We start from the raw sequence: 20,843 nt of genomic DNA on the forward strand, positions 1-20,843 counted from the left end.
AAGTACATGCATAATTTTGCGAGCCATTGGTCAACTGTTCGGCAATTTCGTTGACCATTGTAGGCTTCCGAAAGTTTGATGTCAAGTCTTTTAGTTTTGGAAGCTTGGAGTAAACGGTAGAGGGCATGGAGTTCAATGTTTTCTACCTCTGATGGGAATGAGTCCACATAGTCGTCTGGTTGCATCACATCATCCTTTGTATGTGTGTAACTGCGAGAATCTTGGAGTTGTTGGACTTTCTGGACCAAGGCGGAGATGCTGTCTTGAAGCTAGGAAATTTGAAGCTGCAGTAGTGTTTTGCCTTGTACGTTGACTTCAGGGATCTTTTTTGGACTTGAATCGCTGATCTCTGGAGAGGCTGCACGCGAGCGTTGCAACATATTTGAGGTCCCCGTGAGAAAAGCACGAGCCTGCGCTCTAGTTTGTACCATTCCTGGAAGAAGATTCGGGGTGCTCCCTGACGTTGCTCATGTTGGAGGAGGTAGGAGAAGCAGGATGGAACTAGGCGTGGAAATCTGTTAAAGGAGGTCCTGTCTGAGGTAACATTGGTGATGCCGAAATGGGTGTTACTGCTCGTGAAAGTATAGGGGTAGGTTGCAGAGTCCACAGATCTGAGAAGGGATAAGGAGCTGCTGTCGGAAGTGGAGGATATCTAGTAGGAGGAGTGCCTTCAGAGTGTAAATACTGTCTTGGGGAAGGTACAACCTGTATAGGAGGATATCTGGGAGCTGAAGGAGATGGAGAGTACCCTGGAGATGCTGAAGCTGAGGGGTAAAAATCTCTCCAAAGATGGACAGCAAACTCGTGAGGAATATCGGGTTCTGGGTATCTTCGTGTCTCGTGGAACACAACCTGGACTGTGCTGAGGAAGTAATGTAAGTGAGGTGCCTCACGCAGAAGGTATAGGATGTGGTCCAAATCACTAGGAGGGCACGTGACACAGAAGACCCACGATGCCAAAGCTCCGAAATGGGCTGGTTGTGCAATCTGAACACAATACTGTGTGGTAGATGATGCCTGAGGTGTCCTTGAAGGGGCGGGTGAATTAGCAAGGGTTTCCATGCTTTAAGGAAGCGCCTTTCATTTGCTGTAATTTGATAATAAGTGTCAAATGACAATGTGAAAGAGAATCCTTAGAAGTAGAATGGAAAGAATCCACCTGGCATAGATTTAATCTGCCAATTTGTCGCGTAGAGAAGGCTTGTAGATCTCTGTCCGGAGGTCCATGTTGCTGTCCTTGCAAATCCACGTGGCTGTGTGAGCTAGAAATAGGTGCCGGGTAGGCTTTCGAGGTAGACAGAGGCATTGGCAGAGGCTGGGTGCAGAAAGGGCAGATTTCCTGCGTTGATTTCAGAGGCAAATACCAGTGGGTTGCGAGGAGCAGATCTGGGCCTGGCTGGTCCGGATTGGAAGGTAGCAACAGCATGCGTTTCACAGGCTATTTGAAATCGCATTAGAGGGCTGAACCGCTGCTGGTCAAAGGCAGGTAAGGTGGCGAAAAAAAGGGCGGCAGGCTGCATATGGCGAAACAGGCTGCTGGCTACCAAGGGCTGATTCGCGGCAGCCTAGGCAGGGATTTTGGTGCTGATCTAGCGCTGCAGAGCTGGCAGGAAACCAGGGCAGCAAACTGGCGGGGGAGGGGCTGCATGATGTCGTGGAGACACGGCGGATCCCGCGTGACCAGAATCCGTACGGTCAAGGGAGGCAAGCCTGCGTGACCGAATTCTGTACAGGTGTCAAAATGGATCGTCCCTTTTTCATTTGTGGCTGCCTAGGTTGGGTGGTTGCCAAAAATTAATGTGTGGGTTTAATTAACCTGTGGGTAGTCTAGGGTAAGACCTAAGGTATGGGGCTGGGTTTTTCTTTTTAGCCCCTCTAGGTACCCTTTTATAAGGTGCTTGGTGCCAAAAGGTGTGCCTATTCGAAGGGGTGTGACCCTTGGAATAGGTGTACCTTTTCATGAAGGGGTGTGACCTTGTTTTTAAAAGGGGTGTCCCCACATGAAGAGGTGTGTCCTTTTTTCCACGATGGGGTGTGTCCCTTGGGTGAGTCAAAACTCTTCATCAAAAGGTGTGTCCGATGGTGGAAGAGGTGCGTCCCTTGGTTTTGGGACAGCCCAAGCACATGAAAAGACACGATTTTTGTCGTGTCCATTCACATCAACTCGTGATGTGTGGGAGATGGAGAGGCCATTGATGACTTTAGGCAGGGTGGGCGCTAAAAATTTTTATGCTCATTCTCTCCATCTCTTCCATGCACAATGTGCACGGATATCCTTCTAGCGGAAAGGGATGTATCTGATCGGCGCTAGAAGGTGGGGGGCATTTCCTATAGGTAGGAGTGAAATTTGCTCTGATACCACTGTAAGAAATCCTAGATTTACTATATTTAGAAATGTGCTAAGGAACAGAAAGGAGACTGAAATAGCAGAGAACAAGGAATAATTGTATTGCTTGAGTGTCTATAGTGTATTTGTAGTGTCATCCATACAATTGGGCCTCTCTTATATAGAGAGTGAAGAGTCACACATGAAAAGGTGTGTACTCCAAAGTGTATGTGCATGAAGAGGTGTGTACCCCTTGTGAAGGGTGTGACCCTTGATGAGAGGGTACATTACAATAGGAATGTCTCTTCAATAGAATGTCTCTTGTGAAGGGTTGTGCCTCATAGGAAGTGTCCTGTCGAAAGGGCATACCCTTCCACAAGTGTCCATTCATCAAACCATCCATAAGTCTAGATATAGAGAAAGGAATACGTCACAGATCGTGACAATGATGGTCTGGTTTGCAAGTGCTGGCTTTCGGATCATGTGTCCTCCTTTGACAAGTCATACATTTTAACTCTAGGGTCCTGTATTTTTTTCTGGTATTCTGAGTCAGTGAACTCTGTATTGAAATGACCAGTGATCCTTTCTGAAGTACTTCTGGTGTTCCATCTGTTTTATTCTTTGCACGTGTCTCTTTTACTCGGTGTAGACTCAATCCCTGAAAGTGGGCCTTTCAATACTACTCGACAAGCTAACTGTAGAATGAAATTGAGTGGGTGTTTCCACTAGTCACACAAATAGAATCTCCCTTTTGTATCGTCTGTCGTTTTTATTTTGTGCGTCACATGAGTTTAGGAACTGCATAGCTCATTTGCTTTGTATGACTACCTTAGTATAGAAAATGGGTAGGGGGAGATCAGAGATATTGCTTTGCATGACTACCTTAGTATAGAAAATGGGTTATGGGCTTGTTTTGTCAGTCACTAGTACATAGATATTGTCCCACCTCTATCTGTAGAAGGCAATCTCGTGATGGAATCCATCTTGTTGTGTGCCCATTTGCCCTCGGGAATGGGTAATGGCTGCAAAAAACCAGCTGGTAGTTTGCTGTCCACTTTATTCAGCAACATGTTTGACTACATCTCTCCACAGTCCTTCCCACAAGAAATGCTGCCTTACTGTCTCATACATCTTTGTGACACCTGCATGTCCTGCAGTAGGCGAAGAATGCATTTCCCTCAACACTAGCTTCCTATACTGTGAATCTTAAACCAAGTAACCATAGCCACCTTTCATGCAATTTAAAGTTAGGATGATTTTGGCATGAGGGCTCCTGCAATGCAAGCCCACATCTTGGACAAGGCTGCACATCTCTTTTGCTTGGCAAACAAGTTGGGCTACACAAGGAAAAATCTGAGTATCCTATGATCAGTTTTGACTTTGATTTTGCTTCCGTACAAGTACTTTTTGAAGGCATGTAGGATGGCCAATATTTCTTGATCATAAACATTGTAGTTGAGCCCTTTGGCATCAAATTCTCTCGTCATAGAAGCCAGCATCTGCCTCCACAATGAATGGTTGCGAGAAATCAAGGCATACCAATGCAGGTGCAGAGTGGAGGCAAATTTAAGGTCTTAAAACTGAGCTGAACTTCTTTTGACCACAAAAAGGCATCCTTCTTCACCAGGTCTGGAACAAGAGCTGCCCTCTTGGCAAATTTTTTACTAAAACATTTGTAGAAGGAAGCAAGGCCCAAAAACCCTCTCAACTTGGTGGGATTTAGTGGCTGCGGCCATTCCCTCACGCATTTCACAGTCCACCCTTTGCTCACACTGTGCCCCAAGTATTCAACCTCTTTTGTCATAAAGGTACATTTTCTGGCTTTTGCATAAAGCTGATTCGACCTTAAGAATTTCGGCCACTTGTTTGACATGCTCAATGTGCTCCTGTTTGCTCTCGCTATGAAGGAGGATGTCATCAAAGAAAACAGCACATATGGGAAGACAAATGGCTCCAATATTTTGTTCATGAGTGCGTGAAAGGTGGCTGGTGCATTAGTCAACCCCAAATGGCATCACCTTGAACTTATACAAAGTCCTTTTTGTTTCCATATCGTTCAATTGGGGAATGCTCCCCGTATAAGTCACAGTCTACAGACACATTTTAGTGCATAAATGGCACTTTCTTTCGTGATTATTGGGTTAGCTGCATTGCTGGAATGATCTGCATTTTTAGGGCTGTCAAACCTTACAATAGCACTGTTTTGCCCATATGTGCAAAGCGGAGTGTCACACCATTCAAGTCAATACTAAACTCCCCTAGGGATTTCATTATCTCCCAAGACAATGTTAATTGGACCCATGTCCTATGCAAAGGATCACTTGCAAAATCATAACTCGCATCTTGGCAACACAGCCGGTCATATGCTGTCCATTAGCAACGCCAACTTTCAGCCCATGGTCCTCTTTGTGGCAACAAGCTCCACTTTCTACAAGGTCCTACTGTAAATGAAACTATGTGTGCTCCTGCTGTACACAAGCATATGAACAGTCTTTTCCTTAAGGTCACCTTTTATTCTGAGTGTGTTGGCACTCCTAGCACCCTTAAATGCAAAAGATATTGAGTAAAGTGTCAGCTGAGCATTCGAATATGCTCCTCGGCATTCCCATTAGCATCATTCTGTGCGTGGAATGGCACAGCAGCACGATGCTCAACAAAAGAGACTCTAGGCATAAGACATAAATACCCTTACTGGGCTGAGCCTCGTGTGTGTCATGGATTTGCCCTCCAAGCGGAGTAGTATCGCTTGGATCAAAGGGAAACTCAGAACCACTCCCAACTTTGGCATCTGGAGTATGTCCTCCATCTGTCTCCTCATGAGTCACATCAAGGATCTCAGGAGCATCCACCTACTCATCATCATTAGAGAGCTCAATGATCATGCTCAGTTTGGCTACCCGAATATTTCATATTTTGCATACCTCCTTGTGCTTGGGAGTCCGTTTCTCGCCACACCTAAAGCATCTATTTGCCCTCTTCCTGGTGTCCATGATGGCTGTGGTATACTGTTACTATGTGATTTTTCTGCTGCAGCATTTGGCTTCCCTCCTGGTTCCGCATCCTGCGTGCTTATATGGCCTTGATTATGGCATTTTGCTGCCCAACATCCCAGGGAACCAAGGAAATGGGGCTGCTACAGCCTTCCGGTCATGCCATTAAGCATCATTTTCAGCTTGAAATGCAGTCCCATAGCATTCTTGTACTTGTTGGCATAATTGGGCTCGAATATCTGTACGAGCTTGGCAGATTGGTCAATGGTTTGCGGTCTGTGTCTGAGGCTAGGGAGGAATGCAAGCCCTGAGTAAAACATAGCAACTTTCCCTTCTCAAATATGTCATGTACTAATACAAATGTAGTAGTGATCAACTTTTTAAAATTTGCCCATGTGGTTGGCCTTTGTGAGAGTCCCTCGTGTACCGTTGTAAATGCATCTTGGCAAATCCTTGTCAACCCTTAGTTAAGAGGGGGTAGCTCCACCTCTAGGGTGGCTGAGACCACCTGCCTAGTGGCAGCGTTGGCTTTCACACGGGTGGTGTATACTGCAGGTTGACAGCATCCATGCCATTGTGGTGCTGCCGCCCTTTGCATTTCTGCACTCCGGAATTTTCGAGCTCCGTCATTGTCAAGGGTTGGGTCTATTGCAAGGCGTATGATGCTAGCTGCATGATAGTCGAGCTTCTTGGTTGCTGGAGCGAAAGTCATGATTTTGAGTTAGAAACAGGCCTATAGACAAAATATTAATAAAAAAGAAAGGTCATGTGAGTTGCGTGCACAATTAGATGTTGGAGCTGAAGACCTTGCGACACTTAATTTACATGAAAACATCAAATATATCGTTAAAACCCAGAAACACAATATGTGCAGCCTCTGATTGTACAACCTGTTGACGAGCTCGTTACACGTCAAATATATCTTCAAAATCCAGAAAGACAATATTTGTAGCCTCTTTGATTGTACAACATATTTGACAAGCTGGCTAGGGTAGCTGGTAAAGTATCTCTAAGGAACTTTTGGGGGTACTAAACAATACTCAATAGTATAGTACTACTAACATGTATCAAATAGTAGTAAGTAGTGGTACTGGTTCTAGGAGCAGCAAGGGGTTAATATCTTGGCACTTCTAATCCATTTTCAGTAGACGATTTTAATTATGACTGTGGTTTGGAAGAAAACAGCATTTTTAGGCTTGGGAGGAAATCTGAAGCTGGCTCAAGCGATATACTCTTCTTAAATATCTAGGATACAATTTGGTCAACTTCTATGTTTATCTTGAATGTTGAGGGTCTATTCGATTCATGTGTACAACTTCCATTCCCAAAGGCAGTTATTTTGACTGTGATTGTTTTGCTAGACTATTATGAGGATATTGAAGAGAGCAGATAAAAGTTATAGTTTCAGTGTCCCTCTTCAAGCAGATTAACTTATAACACTACCGATTTGATGTTTGTGCCATTCTTTATCTTTAAGACGATTTAAGAATCCAGTCTGAAGCATGTTCAATTTTCAGGTTATGTGAGGGAGGAGAGCTTCTAGATCGAATTCTGTCGAGGTATAAGAATGCAGGGAGTCTGACTGCAATTATGCTTTTCCTAAGCATAGCTACTTTTCTCGGAACTTGACTTGCCATTTGGATATTTTTTACCATGGCTTGGAGTTTTGTTTTACTGATTCTGAAGGTTCACCTTGGCAGGGGAGGGAGGTACTCTGAGGAAGATGCAAAAGTCATCGTAATACAGATTTTGAACATAGTCTCCTTCTGCCATTTACAGGGCGTTGTTCATCGAGACTTGAAGCCAGAGGTTGATTGCTCGATATCAGCTTTGTTTGAGTGTTAGAAACAAAAGTGTTAGAAGCAAACCAGACAATGATAGTTGATTTTGACTCATGTTGAAGGTTGCTGTCAGAAACATTGGTGCTCCTAGCATGCCTTTTATCGAATGAATTTTCAAGGCCCTGTAGTTTGATAGTTCTTCACAGCACTTTAAAGTTCTAAGTCTTATAGCTGTCTCTCTTTTGAAACAGAATTTCCTTTTCACAACCAAGGGCGAGGGTGCCCCAATGAAGGCCATAGACTTCGGTCTGTCAGATTTTGTCATGCCAGGTTATGGTGCCTTTAGATTATATAGTAATAGTGTTCTCTGACATGGAAATTGTACTACCATAATGGCTTGTGCAGCATTATTGTTTTAGTCGTCTCAGCAACAAATTTGAGTCGTGTATGTTTGTTGCAACACTTTCGCAAAGGCAAGGAGACATTATTAACCCTTCTGTACTGAAGCTTTATTTTGAATTGGAATATTGTACAGAGGAAAGACTCAATGACATTGTTGGAAGCGCCTACTACGTGGCACCAGAAGTTCTCCATCGATCATATAGCATGGAGGCTGATGTTTGGAGCGTAGGGGTCATTACCTACATTCTTCTTTGTGGGAGTCGTCCTTTCTGGGCTCGAACAGAATCTGGAATTTTCCGGGCAGTGATACGAGCTGATCCTAGTTTTGATGAAATGCCATGGCCTTCTGTCTCTCCAGAAGCTAAGGATTTTGTAAAGCGCCTCCTGAGCAAAGACTTGCGGAAAAGAATGACAGCTGCTCAGGCTCTAAGTACGTTGTATAGCTCATGTATATTTAGGAAGTAGTGCTACAAATCTCAGGATAGGAAATTTTTTATTGTCTTCTTCTTTTTAAATGTCTTACTCTACTCTCTTGCTTATGCAGCACATCCATGGCTTCGTGGAGACCATGCAATTCCTTTAGATATACTGGTCTATAAATTAGTAAAAGCATATCTCCGATCTTCGTCTTTGAAGCGAGCAGCCCTAAAGGTTAATATCTCATGGTGGTTGTTGTTGGATGATTGATACTATTCAAACCTATGTATTTTAAATAGTCAAGAATTTTTCTGTCTTTGTAAACAGGCATGTAAATCTATGGAGTCAATTTATGAATAGGAATGCAATGACTGAGGTGTACAAAGGAATCAGATACACATAGCAGGGCTGAAATTAAGCTGATCTCTGTTCTGATGATGTGTTAGCTTTGGAGGCCTGTTATGCTGACCTCAGTCTAGCAATAGACAAAATGACACTTTAACCCGTACCTTGCAATGACTAAGTTTATCTGCAAGCTTTTTGTAATCTGAGCTAGTGAAGTAAGGTTGAGGATGTCGTTGTGACTACTCCAATATGGAGTTGATGGTTTGTAACCTGGCGGGTGAATTACCATATACTTCAAAGCTGTTTTGTGACAATGAAATCCTAGATTATGTAGACATATTCATGGTGGAGGGTCTGTGTGTAACGTATATATGTAAATACATATACATACATACATTATATATATATATATATATATATATATATATATATATATATATATATATATATATGCATACGGTGCGCACACACAGACACATATATAGGAATGTAGCATCTTGGAAAAAGTTTTCGTGCAAACAGATTTTTTTGCAATGCTGGTCGAGCATGCAAAGTATTGCTTTGCTTATGACACGCATTTATGTTACTAAGAAGCATGCACTGAAATCAATTTCCATCTTAGATTGCCTGAATTGCTACCCAAATAGGTCTAAATTGTGGAGAGATTTGCTCCATTGAGCTATTCCGGGTCTACCTGTAGATGGGTGGAGTGAAGGAGGTCGATTGTGTCTTGCGCAAATGGTGACCTCTGAAATAGCAGCTAGATCTTTATTTGGCTCTTGCTCCTTGGTGTGGACTAGCTGCTTGGTTGGGCTTCTTGCCTGTTGTTCATTGTATGTGCCTTCAAGCTGGTCTTTTGGCAGATTATGATAATCTTCCTGTGGTATATGGATATCCTAATTGGGTAGTAGCTGATCCCATGGGCTGGTGTTGAGGTAACTAAAATGCAATGCATAATGTGGCCTCTTTCCTCCCTTGGCTGACATGGCTCATATAATGGGCCTCGTCTTCTATCGATGCATGCATGGGAGTAACCTGAATCTGGGAATGGATGCGTTCAACATTTACTTCCACTTAATTGTCATTATGATCCCCCCCCCCCCACTCCAACGTGTGAGCCCCCATATGGGGAGGACATGGGGGAGGATGACAAGCAGCATGGGTTGGGAAGTAGGGGGATGGAATGGAGCTGCCATGTGGGCACCAAGCTGGCTGCCTTAAGGACAGCATGGATCTGTCCTTCTTGGATTAGTTTTAGGATAGCAATGTGGGCCACCCAGGCCAGCATTGATGGCTGGCTGTATGCCCAGATTGAAGGCAGGCTATCGAGCTGGAATTAGCCCAGTTGTGAGCCCTTATAGAGGGCCAAAGGGCTGCAAAAGGGCTAGCACATATGATCAGCAAACAAAAGGAGGGCTGGGCCATTTATAGGCCTGGCTCCAGGTCGACCAGAATGGGCTGGTCAACTAGGCGTTGGAGGTTGGTGGACCAGTTGACCTGCCACATGGCAGTTTGGCAGTGGCCAGAGCTGGTTGGGGGTTTAACAGGGCGTTGGCCTCACATTTGGGTCAGGTAACCCCTGGTTCAGTCGGCCCATTTCCGGGGGGCCGCAGCCCTATAAAACAGGCCAAATGGAGCCTCAAAGGAATTCAGTCTGCAGGAGACAAAAGGCCTCCCAGGGCAAAACAGATGTGCAGATCTACATAGTTTAGACAAGGACATGTGATGTGAATGGAAGGTGAGCAGAGGAGATCATCCTTGATAGCTACTGAAGCCTACCTGAAGCAGATAGGAGGAGTCTACATCATTGGTACTGCATATAGAGCCACTTTTGGTACCCTACCTCAGCGATTGTATGCTGCAGGTGTTTGTACATGTATTGGCAGGCTTTGCCCTTGGTTTCTGTATCTGTATATTCTTTTTGGCTGTACATCAGAGTGTATTCAATCCAGATCTGAAGTGTTTTCTATTCACATGCATGAAAATGGAATGAGTTGTCTCTTGTTAAGTTCCTGGGTTCATCTAGGTATATGAGTTTGGGAATGTTCCTGGATTCATCTAGGTATATGAGTTGTCTCTTGTTAAGTCGTGTGATCTTGGGAAAGTCATCCATTTGTGGGGAGTTGGCTCTAGCAAGCAAGCTCTCTTTGCTTTTGACATGGTATCCGGACCTTGTGTGGTAGTGGATACATGATCTGATATTCTCTGACAGAGTGTCAGAGTCCAATTGTCAATAGGAATAGCCGTGGTTCATGAGTCAAGCTCAAGAGTGAGAGCCTAGGAGATCTACAACCTAGACCTTCTTTGAATTGAAGGGCGGTGTCCTGGACTAACTATCCAATTTGGAAAGTTAAGATTCTTAGTTGTTTGGTGGCTAGGAAAATTTGGGAGGTGACATAAAAAGTAGCGACGAGACCCACCCATGGGATGTATTCCACAAGGAAGGTTTCAATCTGGCAGAGTTAGACAATGTGAGGGAGTGGAAAGTAAAGGACGTACTCGCACTTTCTATGATTATCGGGACGATTGCGGATGCAGTGATAACTCCATATCAAGTTAGGGGAGAGAGCACTCGAGACTTACTGTGAGACTTATCTATTGCGCTGTGCGGAAGCGTACTGAATGTGTGTACATGAAGGTGTGCGAGATAACTCAATCATGTAGGACACCATAGCTCTGTCTAATTATTTTACACATGCTTTATTTATTATTTTACACCTTGTGAAGTTTTCGTCCATGTTGTGGCTTGCTGGTATTGGGATAATTCTTTCTATCTTAAGTGGTGCCTTGCCCTATCAGCTAGATTTAGATGCTCGTTTGGGAGAGACTAAAATGAAATCGTTTAGTCTTCACAGCTAGTTATAGCTAAATGAAGAGATTTTGGACTACTTTTTGGTTAGCCTTCTCCTTTAGTGCTAGCCTTTGTCATGGTTGAGCCTGCCCTCCACATTCGGAGTGCCGACAGAAAGTGAGTATGAAGGCTGTGTATAAATGGATGCTCAAGTATGTGTGGGTTTGTGGATTTGTATGTGTGAAAGCATATGCTTATACTATGGTCTAATTAGGGATCTATTGTTGTACATACAACACTTGATGATGAGCTTAGTGATTGCACCCTAATGGAGTGGTGCATGTGACACTTATCCACTCACCCAATTTCTACCTAATATAGCCATACACGCAATACCACTCTTTGGCACCAATGGCTTGTACATACAATAATATCCCTTGCATCAAGGACCATGTGCTCAATAGAAGAATTTTCAGATACATTGAAAAGGCCTATTTGGTCAAATGCAATCTTGGTAAAAGTAAGCTCTACAAAAAAAAGCATGTCAAGGATTCGTCTAAAGTTCATGGGGATTCTTCAAACGAGGAAAGCGAGAAGAAGAAGAAGAAGAAGAAGAAGAAGAAGAAGAAGAAATGCATTTATTGTGACAAGCTTGGACTTTGCTTAAGACAAGATTGCAACAAGAGGGCCGACCTAGCGAAGGAGGACTAATCAAAGAGTGGTGCACAAATCTTGACTTTGTGGTAGAGGATGGTAGGTGTTGCTTAGTCTTGGGACCCAAGATGGAGGTGCTTATTCAAAGTCAGAACACAATCAACTGGAGTTCACCAAAGGAAGCATATTTATACAGTTAATTAGGGACATTGAAGAGGATGGTACTTTTGGAGATACTGGCCTTTTTCGATGGCAAGCAACATCAGGCTGTGTTTTTAGGGTACACTCTATTTAAATTGGAAATTTCAGTAGATCTCTTGGAGTGGTTATTTGTATAGGAGCTCTCAGCTCGTTGGAGAATGGAGGGTGGAGGCTTTCAGTGCCTATTGCAAAATTGTCTTGAAAGGTGGCTAAAATCTTTGGTGAGTTTGAGTCGTTGACTAATGGAGGTGATTAGGAGGCTTCTCTAGGTTGGCCCAAATGCAAAATGGTGGAAGGACTAGGTGGTGATCTTGATGAAACCTTTCGAGTTGGAGACTAGGGATCGAGAGGACTAGAGGAGTCTGATCTTGCCTATGGAGGATCGAATGGTGAAAATATTACTCATAGCACAGCTGGAGGCATTTTGCTAGCGGGGATCTAGGTGGCGCAGCAGAGGGATCTCATTGTGGAAGGGTTCATGCACTTGATTATGGGAAAAAATTGTTATGTGGTTGGGTTGAAACATCCTCAGTGGCAAGGTGCTTTCTAGGACAGCTGGATGGTCATGTGTTAGATGGGTGATCGCTTTGATATTTTACGGAGTTGACGAGATGGTGATAGAGTGTGAGGGAAATAGAGTAGGGAGTAGAGAGACTCACTGCACACACAATAGTGGGGATAATCACAATGAGTGAGTGGTACCTCCCCAAGTACACACATATATATATTATGGATAAGGTAGTAACCCTTAAGTACATCTAAGTACAAATGTGTACTTAGTGTACTTAAGTGTCCTACATTAAAGTACAACATAAAGTACTATTTACATAGGGTGGCCAGTGCCTTTACCCCAACAACCTCCCACTTAAAGGCAGTGTGCCCTCAAGGAGAGAAAGAATATTGGCCTCAACCAATACCCATAAGAGATCTGCAGTGTGCAAACCTCTCTGCAGCTAACCCTTTGGTTAACAGATCTGCCGGATTGTCATCTGTATGCACCTTAACAAGCTTAATTTGCTTGTTTTCAAGCACCTCCCTGATAAAGTGATATTTCACATCTATGTGCTTGGTCTTTGCATGAAAGACAGGATTACGTGCCAACTGTATGGCACTCTGACTGTCACAATGCAACAATGGAATCTCCAATGGATAACCCAAATCTGCCACTAACCGAGATAGCCATATAGCCTCCTTGCATGCCTCAGTGGCTGCAATGTATTCTGCTTCTGTGGTAGACAATGCAACGCATTGCTGCATTCTAGATACCCACGACACTGCACCTCCAGTGAAAGTGAAAACATAGCCGGTAGTAGACTTTCGGGTATCAGGGTGACCGGCATAATCAGAGTCTGTATAACCCTGCACTTTGGCATCTTGACTGCCGAAACATATACACAAGTCCTGTGTACCCTTTAGGTATCTCATGACACCTTTCACTGCATTCCAATGCTTCTTGCCAGGTTTAGCCATGTATCTGCTAACCACTCCCACTGCAAACGCAATATCGGGCCTGGTTGCAACCATAGCATACATGAGACTGCCACATGCTGATGCATACGGAATCTTTGACATCTCAGCTCTCTCAGCATCTGTCTGAGGGCTGTCCAAAGCACTGATTTTCACATAAGGAGGTAATGGAGTACCAATACTCTTCCCCCCCTCCATGTGAAATCTCTGCAAGACCTTGCCAATGTATCCCTTCTGAGACAAGTATAGCAATTGCTTTTCCCTATCCCGAAGTATGCGCATACCCAATATATGGTTGGCATCACCAAGATCCTTCATATCAAAGGTCTGGTGCAATCTCTTTTTCAAGGCATTCATCTCCTTATGAGATTTTCCAGCAATTAACATGTCATCCACATACAAAATGAGGATAAGTAAACTGCCATCTGAAGCTTTCTTGGTATATAAGCAGTGATCAATGTCACTTCTCCTGTAACCTTGGGTTCGCATGAATGTATCAAACTTATGATACCATTCCCTGGGTGCCTGTTTTAGACCATAAAGACTTTTCTTCAGTCTGCATACAAGCTTCTCTTTGCCCTTCACTGTAAAACCCTCTGGCTGCTGCATAAAAATTTCTTCATGTAAATCACCATGAAGAAATGCTGTTTTGACATCCATTTGGACCAAATCCATATCTGCATGTGCAACCAAAGCTAATACAGTTCTGAGTGTTGTCATCTTGACAACGGGAGAGAATATCTCCTCAAAGTCAACACCATATTCCTGCTTGAACCCTTTGGCAACCAGTCTGGCTTTATGCCTTGGCTTTTCACCAGGTGTGACTTTAAGTCTATAAACCCATTTGCATGGCAGTACCTTCTTACCAGTAGGCAAGGGTACCAATTCCCAAGTGCCATTCTTGTGAAGACTGTCCATTTCAGACTTCATAGCAAGATCCCATTGAACCTTGTCTGCCCTCTGCCTAGCCTCTCTGTAGCATGAAGGCTCTCCACAATCAGTGAGCATCAAATAATCAATGCCTGGAACAAATCTTTCTGGCTGCCGCGTCTGTCTGGTTGACCTTCTAACCCAAAGACCATCATCTTGAGCTGGCTGTCCAGCCTGTTCATCACCCAGATAAGGTGGCTGTTCCATGATTCCTGGCTGCATTTGCATGTCAGGAAGATCACCTAACTGTGCCTCATCCATTGGGATGTTTTCTGCCATAACTGGCTGTCCATTAGGATCTGCTGCAGCATCATTTAATGGCTGATTATGCTGCTGTTGTGGCTGATTTACAGCCTGTTTGTGTTGCCCATGATGCCTGTCATCATCAATAGTTACTTTTAAAGGTTCCTGCTGTACAACAGGTTCCTTGAACATGATGGTTTCATCAAACACGACATCATTGCTGCGTATAAGTTTTCTGTTCTTGGGATCCCAAATCCTGTAGCCCATCTCACCTTTGTCACCGTAACCTAGGAATATGCATTTAAGAGACTTTGGATCCAGTTTAGTTCTGTCCTCCCTGCGTACATGCACATACGCGACACAACCAAAGACCCGTAGGTGTTTGTAAGACGGAGGCTTGCCCGTCCATGCTTGTTCAGGCACACCACCACATAGTCTCTTGTTTGGTGACCTGTTAATAAGGTGCACAGCTGTCTTTACAGCTTCAGCCCAAAATGTGTGGGGCAATGCAGCATGTGACAACATGGATCTGACTTTCTCTTGAATGGTCCTGAACATTTTTTCAGCTGTACCATTCTGTGGAGGATCATATGGTGCAGACAACACCCTTTGGATACCCTTTGCCTCACAGAATTCTTGAAATTCTTTGGACAAGTACTCTCCACCATTGTCAGATCGTAAGGCTTTCAGTTTTGCCTGTCTCATTTTCAACTAGTGCAACAAACTTAGTGAAAGCCTTGAACGTATCACTCTTCTTTCTGAGAGTGTAAACCCACACTTTGCGGGTGGCGTCATCTATGAATGACAGTATGTACTTTGAACCTCCTAAAGAGAGTGTAGGCATCTCACACACATCTGTATGTACTAGCTCCAAGAGCTGTAATTTCTGATCTGACCTTCTCTTATGAGGTATTTGTACTTGACGACCGTAGAGACAAAATTCACATTTCTGTAAATCTGAATATTTTAGACTCGGCAAGTAACCAAAATGAGCCAATTGCTCCATTCCCTTAATACTCATATGGCCAAGCCGGCTATGCCACAATGAAATCTTTGGCAGCTCGGTGGCATTTACATCAGAATGCGGACAATGTCCAGCATGAAGTGAATACAAAGTATCAACCTTAGGACCCCTGGCAATAGCCATTGCCCCTTTGCTGATTTTCCATTTCTGATTACCAAAGGTGGTATGATAACCATCATCATCCAACAACCCTGTGGAAATCAAGTTTTTCTTCACCTCAGGAACATGCCTGACCCCTTTAAGCATTAACTGCTGGCCATTTTCAAGCACAAGCCTGACATCACCTATGCCAATGATAGAACATGCATGGTTATCACCAAGAAAGACCACTCCCTTTTGCCCTCCTGCATATCTGACAAACAGATTTCTGTAGGATGTCACATGAAAGGAAGCACCTGAATCTATAATCCAGGAAAACATATCTGATCCATCACCAGCATGAAGTGTATGAGCCTCCAGTGAAGAGGTGAAACATATCTCATGTCCACTGTCACTGTCACTAACATAAGTAACATTCAGCTCCTCTTTTTCTTTGCCCTTAGACTTGCCTTGAGCCTTGCCTTCTTTGGCTCTCTGGTCATTCTTCTTTTGAAAACACTTTTTCTCAATATGTCCCTTCTTGCCACAATAGTTGCATACAAGATCACTCTTAGAGCGGGACTTGCTCCTCTCTCTTTCTTTGTCTTTTCCACGTGTTTTGGACCTGCTGCGTGCATTCAAAGCATTTGACTTCCCAATAGCATTGTTCTTTCTGTTCATCTCTTCCTGTAGAAGAGCACTCTCCACATCTGCAAATACCAGAATGGTTTTTGAGTTGCTGGTAGAAGTCCTGAATGTGTCCCATGACTCAGGTAGAGAACATAGGATGAGTGTAGCTTTCAGCTCATCATCGAGCTTCAACCCCTGGTTGATCACCTGGCTGAATATGCTGTTAAACTCAATAATATGAGTGGACATAGCTGTCCCCTCCTTCATTTGAAGACCAACAAGCTTTTTTAGCCAGTAAGCTTTTCCCGTGGCACTTTTCTTGGCATAAGTATCCTCAAGACGTTGCCACATCTCCCACGCAGTAGGTTCATCCCTGATGCCTACAACCAGTGAATCAACAACTGTAAGCATAATGGTCGACCTGGCCAAGCCGTCCATCTTCTCCCACTGCTCATCAGTAATGTTGGAGGGCTTAACACCCTTCTCCTTTATAGGCTTGTACTGGTCCTTCTGCATCAGCACATTGTAGCATTGTGTCCTCCATATGTCGTAATTTTTAGCTCCTTCGAGCTTCTTTATCTGAAACAAGGACGACACGTCGCTGCTGGAACTCATGGTAAAGAAAATAGAGTTTGACTCCCTGTAGTCGTGCAATTAAGCACTAGTTACTCCAAGAAAATTCCCCCGCAGCGGAAGTACGATCAGAAAATGAACTTGGTACTGTTTCAGTGGCATAAAACCAACTGAAAGTCTTTCTCCCACTTGCTGCAGAAATAGTACAGCAAGCTGTTGTTGTCTGGTCTGCTGGCGAAAGTGCGGTACAGCTGCTTCAAAGTGCTCCAGAAAAATCCCAGAACTGTTTTCTTAAAAGATAGCAGTACTTTTTGACTCTTTTTGACAGTCAAATCTGGTCAAACTTGCTGTGTGACAGTCCCGGACTGTCAAAAAACAGTGAATCTCTGATTGTGGATGAAGATCCCTGATTTTAGGCCTCCATATGCTTTAGAAACTTCCCCCCCAATTGAATTCACAGTTTGGAAGTGAGATTGCTCAAAAGCCCTTTGAATGCATGAAGAAAATCAGAGATTTGACCTCCAATTAAAAGATTGACCTTTGACCAAAAAAAAAAAAATTGTAAGTCAAATTTGCACTTTCAAAGCATAGTAGTGCTCCACGAGATAGGTTGATGCATGTAGAGTGCTTCCACTCGACAGATTGCCGGTCAGGCTACAAAAGCCCCAAATTTGACTAAAGTCAAACTTGGTCAAAATCGACCAAATCTGTACCAAAAGTGATTGTACTTTTAGCAACAAGCTAAAGCATTTGTCCCAAGCATAATAGCATCAAAAGCCCCTTGAATTGACAGCACATTCCGTGCATTAACACAGTAAATGGCATCAACTGCTACTGCTCACAAGGCATGTGACTGCAAATCCATTGAGGTGCATCCAACAAAGCATACACTGCAAGTTTCAAGTACAGATCTGTCCAATGCATACAATCAGTGCCACCACTGACATACAATCACTGGCTAAGTGATAGACCTGTCTCGACACTGTTTGCGGCATAAGCTAAGCCTCAGTGCGAGTGAAAGCCCTGCCCCAAATAGAACACAATGCGTACCTTTGCACGGTACCCTGCCTGCTGGCTGTATTTGTAAGGTGTACTTGCTGCTGTACTATGCACTCGATTTTAGTGCAAAACAGTACCTTCGAAATGCTTTGATTGGAGTGCACGCAGCTGTTGCAAGATATCTTCAGCACATTCGATTTCGATGCTGGATTCCACGTAGAGGAGGAGCCCTACAGCCTTGGCCACGCCGATGCAGCCACGCCTTGAAGTCCTGGCCACGCCGATGCAGTAGCACCTTGCAGCCCTTGGCTGCGACGTGCAGCCGCGCCCTGCGCGCTGCAGCCTTTGCCTCGCAGCCGCGCCCTGCGCGCTTGCAACAGTGCCCTGTGCGCTTGCCTTGCAGCCGCGCCGCAGCTACGCCGCCCGCGCCATCGCCTTGCAGCCGCGCCGCAGCTACGACGCCCGCGCCCTCGCCCTGCAGCCGCGCCGCAGTTTCCACGCCCGCGCCCTCGCTCTTGGCCTGGCTATCGCAATCCGTCCGTACGGCTATACGGACGATGTACGGCCGTACGGACTTGTCCGTACGGTAGGGGTAGGCTAGGGAGAGATGGGAGTGGAAGCGGAGGGAGAGAGCCCGTTGGCTCTGATACCAGTTGATAGAGTGTGAGGGAAATAGAGTAGGGAGTAGAGAGACTCACTGCACACACAATAGTGGGGATAATCACAATGAGTGAGTGGTACCTCCCCAAGTACACACATATATATATTATGGATAAGGTAGTAACCCTTAAGTACATCTAAGTACAAATGTGTACTTAGTGTACTTAAGTGTCCTACATTAAAGTACAACATAAAGTACTATTTACATAGGGTGGCCAGTGCCTTTACCCCAACAGATGGTGACTTCGTGGATGAACTTGTTTCTGGTACCTAGATTGCGCAATGAAGCTAGCATGTCTGTGATCAAGATTTGCGGCACCATAGGGAATCGGTATTACATTGACAGTTTAGGATAGTTTACCAGTACATGGAGCCAGATTTGGAGGAGCAAGGTTGCAATGTCAAGCACCAAAGATGGAGGATGCCTTGAATAGTTCCAGTTAGCTCCGATTGGGAGCTGATGGAGCATCTGGATCAACAAGTGGGTATTGGCCCACAGTGGGTTGCTGAGAGGGGGTGTTGGAATCAAGGGGTGACGTTGCCATGTGTGAGCCCTGGTATGAGGACATTGGAGAGGATCTCATCCTTGGTAGCTACTGAAAATAATGTGTGGCAGATAGCTGGAATTTACATCAGTTGATAAGCCAGGTTTGGTGCCCTAACTCAGCGATTGTATGCTGCAGGTGCTGGTAGGTTTTGTACTCAGTTTCTGTATCTATACGTATTCTTTTTGGCTGTCCATCAGACTTCCATCCAGAACTGAAGTGCTTTCATTTGTATGCATGCACATGGTGTGAGTTGTTGTCTCAAATTAATTTGTGTGATATTGGGGAAGTCTTTTGCTGCAGGGAGTTGGCTGTAGCAAGTTGTCCTCGTTTCTGACATGGAATCAGACCTTATATGGGTAGTGGATGCATGATCTTATTTTCTGTGACACATATTTTCTGGACACTCTCAAGATGCAGGCATGCCTTCACTTTGTTTAACTGCATGGGGGTTAAGTAATGGCTTGTTTGGATTGCGTTGCATTTATGCAACTTCTTTTTAGAATCCTTCAGGATATTTTGCCTATCAAAGAATAATGTTGCCGTGAGGGCTGTGGATAGAGCGAATTAAGTTATTTTAATGGAAGCCATACATTTTTGTTTAGGAACATTGGAATCCATCAAGTCTATTATGCATGCGGATGCATGCATTGTTTTGTGTCTTTTCTTTGGATGCACTGGTTTTTAGGAGGAACTTGGAACTTTTAGTTTAATACACATTAGTGTATGTATTTTAAGATTTATTATCATCAATGCCATGCATGACAACAACTAACATGTCCATTGAATGGTTTGTTTGAACTTCTTGTCAAAGGCTCATGGGCTGCTCAATAATTATAAAACAGCTGACCTATCATTCGTTACTCTATTGCTAGGAGGTTAAGTCAGAGAATTTCTACCTTGGAGGTCTAGATTAACAAGCCTAGTACAAATTTCCATAGCATGTCTTGTTTGTACTCGTAGAAAGCATATGGATGTGTCTAATATACATTTTATATGCAGGGCAAACAAGCAAGAGTACTGGCAGTATACTGCTTCCCACTGGTTGATTCTTTAGCTGCATGTTGCTTTGGCCACCACCGGGGTCAATGTATGTTTGCACATGTTAGCTTGCTTGCGGAATAACAAGGATCTTTTATGCAAAAAATCATAGCAACATATTAACACTGCGATCATAACCTGAAAGTAAAATGTGGTCTTGCTATTTGTATGGGCTTAATACTGTTGAAATATAAGAATGGGCTCAATTTCAATTGTGAAGTTGGTCTGCTTTTATTTTGATAGGAAGAAGCAACATCATCTCCTCCTTCACGTTTAATGGATTTGACCTACTCTGCACTAAATAGATGAGCTGTGGATAAGAGAAACACAATTCCACTTTCTTTTGCAATTATGATTGATTTGGTACATCTCATGAATGTTCTAAAGAGAGAAAACAGTGTGGAGAACAATTAAAAAAAAGATACAGTTTTGTATTTTCATTATAACGGCAGCAACTGATGCAAAGTATGCTGCTGTCTGTAGGCCTTATCGAAGACACTTACAGAAGACGAGCTGGTCTATCTTCGAGCACAATATACATTATTAGAGCCTAATAAGGATGGGCGCATTACTTTGGAGAACTTTCGAATGGTGTGTTACATGTCCCACCAAACCTTGTTCTTTTTCTTTGGTCTAAGATGATGTTTGTCAAAGGATTATGGTAAGATGATGATCCCATCACAATGTTTGACTTTACATCAATCAGTAGGTAACTTTTGGCTGCTAGCTAAAACTATGGAGGCAGA

General features: G+C 43.9%; 1 protein-coding gene across 2 annotated transcripts in view; it reads left to right on the plus strand.

The window, feature by feature from the left end:
- Window positions 1-20,843, plus strand: part of LOC147906116 (CDPK-related kinase 7-like) — a 45,880-nt gene that overhangs the window by 6,271 nt on the left and 18,766 nt on the right. For both annotated transcript variants that reach the window (XR_015541278.1, XM_087376572.1), the window contains exons 3-8: window positions 6,834-6,875; window positions 7,017-7,125; window positions 7,349-7,427; window positions 7,633-7,929; window positions 8,044-8,150; window positions 20,581-20,688. Coding sequence is in view for 1 of the 2 variants with exons in the window: in XM_087376572.1 (XP_087232698.1) it covers window positions 6,834-6,875; window positions 7,017-7,125; window positions 7,349-7,427; window positions 7,633-7,929; window positions 8,044-8,150; window positions 20,581-20,688 (742 nt within the window). In the remaining variant the exon portion in view is untranslated. The remainder of the gene's footprint in view (window positions 1-6,833; window positions 6,876-7,016; window positions 7,126-7,348; window positions 7,428-7,632; window positions 7,930-8,043; window positions 8,151-20,580; window positions 20,689-20,843) is intronic.

Source organism: Dipteris shenzhenensis, chromosome 1 (assembly GCF_047967505.1).
Source record: "Dipteris shenzhenensis isolate YYH24624 ecotype China chromosome 1, Dip_SZ_1.0, whole genome shotgun sequence".
NCBI lineage: Eukaryota > Viridiplantae > Streptophyta > Polypodiopsida > Gleicheniales > Dipteridaceae > Dipteris > Dipteris shenzhenensis.